The 5,512-nt window shown below is 47.1% G+C and overlaps 1 protein-coding gene across 1 annotated transcript in view; it reads left to right on the top strand.

Moving 5' to 3' along the window:
- ube2g2 (ubiquitin-conjugating enzyme E2G 2 (UBC7 homolog, yeast)) overlaps positions 1–5,512 on the top strand; it is a 43,781-nt gene that overhangs the window by 20,751 nt on the left and 17,518 nt on the right. Inside the window, exon 4 of the mRNA XM_024141525.2 lies at positions 3,499–3,617. Within this exon, the coding sequence (XP_023997293.1) occupies positions 3,499–3,617 (119 nt within the window). The remainder of the gene's footprint in view (positions 1–3,498; positions 3,618–5,512) is intronic.

The raw sequence follows: 5,512 nt of genomic DNA, 5'->3' as shown, positions 1-5,512 counted from the left end.
CGCTCCGTTCTTCCAAGGTGGGAGGTGTCGCTCCGTTTCTCAGGCAATGGGGGAGGCGTCGCTCCGTTCTCCAAGGGGAAGGTGCCGCTCTGTTTCTCATAGGGGAGGTGAATGCCCTCCCGTTCCTCCAAGGGGGAAGGGTGATGCTCCTGTTTCTCCAAGGGGGAAGGTGGAATGCTCTGTTCTCAAGGGGGAGGTTGAATGCTCCGTTCTCCAAGGGGGAGGTGATGCCTTTCCCGGTTTCTCCAAAGGGGGAGGTGAACATGCTCTGTTCTCCAAAGGGGGAGGTGAAATGCTCCCGTTCTCCCAAGGGGGAGGTTGGATGCTCTGTTTTCTTCCAAGGGGGAGGTGATGCTCCCCTGTTCTCCAAGGGGGGAGGTGATGCTCTGTTCTCCAAGGGGGAGGTGATGCTCCTGTTCCTCCAGGGGGAGGTGTATTGGCCTTCCTGTTTCTCCAAGGGGGAAGGCCGCCGCTCGTTTCTCCAAGGGGAAGGGTGATGCTCTGTTCTCCAAGGGGGGAAGGTCCCCGCTCTCGTTTCTTCCAAGGGGGAGGTGGCTGGCCTGAATGTAAGGCTCTGGTTGGACGGCCAGTGGCTTGCGTACCAATGGAAATGTTTCCCACAAGGCAAGTGCTTTCATTAGAACTGCTGATCAAAACATGCTGGGGGCAAAGGCAGGGTAATTCAGGGGAGGATTAGGCAGAGAATGCGCCAGCTAATTTAGGATCAAAACAACTTCATAGACCCTCTTAACAACTGGTGGTCCACATAAAACACAAGGACAGTTAGTCAAGATATACAATCACATCTCTTAGCACCAAGAGTATTTGGCAACTGGCCTTTAGATAAAGCTAGACTTTTCCCTTTAAATGTACATTATTCATATTACAAATTAGTTTTCAATAGGTTTCAAAGCATGGGCTACTGGCTAGGACCAAGGAAACGTGGAGGGACAGTAATAACAGGAGGGACAGTATAACAGGCAGGGCGTATAAGGAGGGACAGTATAACAGGAGGGACAGTATAACTGGAGGAACAGTATAACAAGGGGGGACAAGCATAAACAGGAGGGACAGCATAACAGGGGGACAGCAGATAAACAGGAGGGACAGCAATAACAGGAGGGACAGCAATAACAGGAAGGGAAAAGCATAACAGGAGGGACAAGTAAATAACAGGAGGGGACAGCATAACCAGGAAGGACAGCATAACAGGAGGGAACAGTATAAACAGGAGGGACAGTAATAACTGAAGGGACCAGCATAACAGGAGGGACAGTAAATAACTGGGAAGGAACAGTATAACAGAGGGGGGGGACAAAGGTATAACAGAGGGACAGCAATAACAGGAGGGACAGCATCACAGGAGGACCAGCATAACAAGGAAGGACAGCAAAAGGAGGGACAGTAAAACCAGAGGGGGGAACAGTATAATAGAGGGGACAGCATAACAAGGAAAGGGACAAGCAATACTGGGAGGGAGGGACAGCATAAACGGGAAAAGGGAGGGACACAAAATAAACCTAGGGGGACACAACCATGGCTTTTGCATGTTCATCATTGGTTACTTAATTATCAGTAAAAATACAATTCAAATAAGAGTACTCAGACCCCTTTCACTTTCCATATTTTTGTTTTTGTTATTATTCTGAAATCGGATTAAATCCATTTCCCCCTCATCAATCTACACAAAATACCCCAAATAAAAAAACGTAAATGACAATTTTCATCAGACCCTTTTTACTCGTACTTTGTTGAAGCACCTTGTAGCGATTTACAACTCATTCTTCTTGGGTAATGACACTACACAACTTTGGCACAAACCTGTAATTTGGGGAGTTGTCATCCCTTCGGTTCTTCTCTGCAGAAGCCTCTTCCAAAACTCTTTCAGGTTGGATGGGGAAGCCGTCGCTGCAGACAGCTAATTTTCAGGTTTCTCCAAAAGATGTTCAATCGGGTTCAAGTCCGGGCCACTCAAAGGACAATCAGAGACTTGTCCCGAGCCACTTCTGCCATCACCACATTGCCAGTGGTGCTTAGGGGTCCTGTGGAAGGTGAACCTTCACGCCCAGTCTTGAGGCCTGAGTGCTCTGGAGCAGGTTTTTTCAATCAAGGACTCTCTGTAATCTGTTGCTTCCAATTCATCTTTCCGCTTGAATCCTGACTTAGTCCTCCAAGTCCCCTGCGCTGAAAAAAATCCCCACAGCAATGATGCTTGCCACCAACCTAATGGCTTCACCGTAGATGGTGCCAGAATTTCCTCCAGGACGTGACGCTTGGCATTCAGGCCCAAGAAGAAGTTTCAATCCTTGGATTTCATCAAAGACCAGAGAATCTAGTTTTCTCCATGGTCCATGGAGAGTCCTTTAGGGTGGCTTTTTGGCCAAACTTCCAAGCAGGCAGTCCATGTGTTCCTTTTACTGAAGAAGTGTGGCTTCCGTCCTGGACACTCTACACATAAAAGGCCTGATTGGTGGAGTTGCTGCAGAAGCTTGGTTTGTCCTTCCTGGAAGGTTTCTTCCCATCTCCACAGAGGAAACTCTGAAAGCCTTCCTGTTCAGAAGGTGCTCAATGGGTTTCTTGGTCACGGTCTCCCTGACAGAGGCCCCTTCTCCCCGATTGCCTCAGTTTAGGTGGGGGTTCCTAGCTCTAGGAGAGTCCTTTGGGTGGTTCCAAACTTCTTCCAATTTAGAAATGATGGAGGCAAACTGTTTGTTTCTTTTTGGGGACCTTCCATGCTGCAAAAACATTTTTTGGTACCCTTCCCCAGATTGAGCCTCGACCACAAATTCCTGTCTCGGAAGCTCTCCTGGACAATTCCTTAACCTCAGGGCTTGGTTTTTGCTCTGACAATGCAACTGTTCAACTGTAGGAACCTTTATATAGGCAGGGTGGTGGGTTGCCTTTTCTACCAAATTCAGGGACAGTTCAAGCCTTCACCACTTTCACCGCCCAAAAAACCAACGATTAAACATCATAAATCAATACCCGGATGGAATTCTCCACAGAGCATCACCTCCCCCTTGGAGACCAGAGCATCACCTCCCCCTTGGAGAACAGAGCATCACCTCCCCCTTGGAGAACAGAGCATCACCTCCCCCTTGGAGAACAGAGCATCACCTCCCCCTTGGAGAACAGAGCATCACCTAGTAGGTTTTAGGCTGTTGAGTGGTTTGGTCTACCGGATAGTGGTTCAACATGAAGCTGATGTCAAGACACATCATGGTGGCGTTAAAATGTTTCTCTTGGATTTCACAGCTTTCTGCTATTTTTCTGCTCAGATCAGAAGTGCCTATGTAATATMTGGTTCACGATTAAGTTGCCTTMTTTTTTTTTTTCATMACCTTTGACATCTGACCCATGTCCATAGAAAAARGCTTTCCATTTCTAATCCATATGACGAAAAAATGTGCAGGTGCAGAATGCATCACCCGTTGAGCTGTAAATGATTTATCACGTCTCCGGCCTAACTAACCCGACCTGCGTGTGTTTTCTAACCAGGGGTCCTGAGGACACGTGTTTTGAGGGKGGAGTATTCCCAGCCCTCCTCTCCTTCCCGTCGGACTACCCCCTCAGCCCTCCTAAAATGAGGTTCACCTGTGACATGTTTCACCCAAACAGTAAGTCAACATATTGGACAGTCCATGTATCATTTGAGTTTGGACACACCAACTCATTCCAGGGGTTTTTTCTACATTGTAGAATAATAGTGAAGACATCAAAACTATGAAATAACACATATATGGAATCATGTAGTAACCAAAAAAAGTGTTAAACAAATCTAAATATATTTTATATTTAAGATTCTTCAAAGTAGCCACTTTTTGAAGAATGGTCCTGGGACAGTACATGTTGCTGTCTGACTTCCCCAACTCAGTCTGATGGGACAGTACATGTTGCTGTCTGACTTCCCTAACTCAGTCTCAAGTTGTCTGCCTGTCTAAAGTAGTGCATTATCGAGGGATTAGGTTGCCATTTTGGGACACAGCCAGGGAGTTGAGGATGGCATGGAGGGAGAGCAGGGGTAGTGAAGAGCCCACATCAAGGACTAATGGATATTGACACACATTAAAGGTGAAGGGTGCCGGCTTCAGCCTCCTCTATCCACCCTGCTGAGGCGTTGGGTGTAACTGTATATGATGCAGGCCAGGTGGGGGCTAAAGGTCTGACGGCAGCTTTACAGAGCGACAACGTGCGTTGTCTCCTGGTCAGTTTAGTTAGCAGCCTTTCATACAGAAAGACTTAAAGCATTTTTTTTTTGGCACGTTACGCCAGGCATTTGTAAGTTTACAAACCTGTGCTTGACCATCTGCAAGGCAGCTTTACAAAACCAAAGTTAAACCACAGTAACAGGCTAGTGCACCCTGTAATACCTGCCCTTTTATGTTTAATACCGCTGTGTAATTACCTGCCCTGTTAATACCTGTAATTACCGTTAATACCTGCCCTGTTAATACTGAATACCTGCCCTGTTAATACCCTGTTAATACCTGTTAATACCTGCCCTGTTAATACCTGCCCTTTAATACCGGTTAATACCTGCCCTGTTAATACCTGCCCTTTTAATACCTGTTAATACCTGCCCTGTTAATACCTGCCCTGTTAATACCGGTTAATACCTGCCCTGTTAATACCCTGCCCTGTAATACCGTTAAATACCTGCCCTTTTAATACCTGTTAATACCTGCCCTGTTAATACCTGTTAATACCTCCCTTTACATACGCCCTTGTTAATACCGTAATACCTGCCCTGTTAATACCTGTTAATACCTGCCCTGTTAATACCGAATACCTGTTAATACCTGTAATACCTCCTTTAATACCTGTTAATTACCTATCCTGCCCTGTTAATACCTGTTAATACCTGCCTGTTAATACCTGCCCTGTCTCAATACCTGTTAATACCTGCCCTGTTAATACCTGCCCTGTCAATACCTGTTAATACCTGCCCGTTAATACCTGTTAATACCTGCTCTGTTAATACCTGCCCATACCTGTTAATACCTGCCCTGCCCATACCTGTTAATACCTGCCCTGTAATACCTGCTATGTTAATACCTGCTCTGCTCTGCCAATACCTGCTTTGCCCCCAATACCTGCCAATACACCTGTTAATACCTGCTCTGCTCAGGCCAATACCTGTTAATACCTGCTCTGCCCAGCCAATACCTGCTCTGCTCAGCCAATACCTGTTAATACCTGCTCTGCCCAGCCAATACCTGCTCTGCCCAGCCAATACCTGTTAATACCTGCTCTGCCCAGCCAATACCTGCTCTGCCCAGCCAATACCTGCTCTGCTCAGCCAATACCTGCTCTGCCCAGCCATACCTGTTAATACCTGCTCTGCCCAGCCCAATACCTGCTCTGCCCAGCCCAATACCTGCTCTGGCCCAGCCCAATACCTGCTCTGCCCCAGCCAATACCTGCTCTGGCTCTCAGGCCAACACCTGTTAATACCTGCTCTGCTCAGCCAATACCTGCTCTGCCAGCCAAACCTTTAATAACCTGCTCTGCT

This window comes from Salvelinus sp. IW2-2015, unplaced genomic scaffold (genome assembly GCF_002910315.2).
Source record: "Salvelinus sp. IW2-2015 unplaced genomic scaffold, ASM291031v2 Un_scaffold2586, whole genome shotgun sequence".
In the NCBI taxonomy this organism is placed as follows: Eukaryota; Metazoa; Chordata; class Actinopteri; order Salmoniformes; family Salmonidae; genus Salvelinus; species Salvelinus sp. IW2-2015.
Note: the sequence above shows the minus strand (reverse complement) of the source record. Positions and strands in the feature narration are given on the sequence as shown.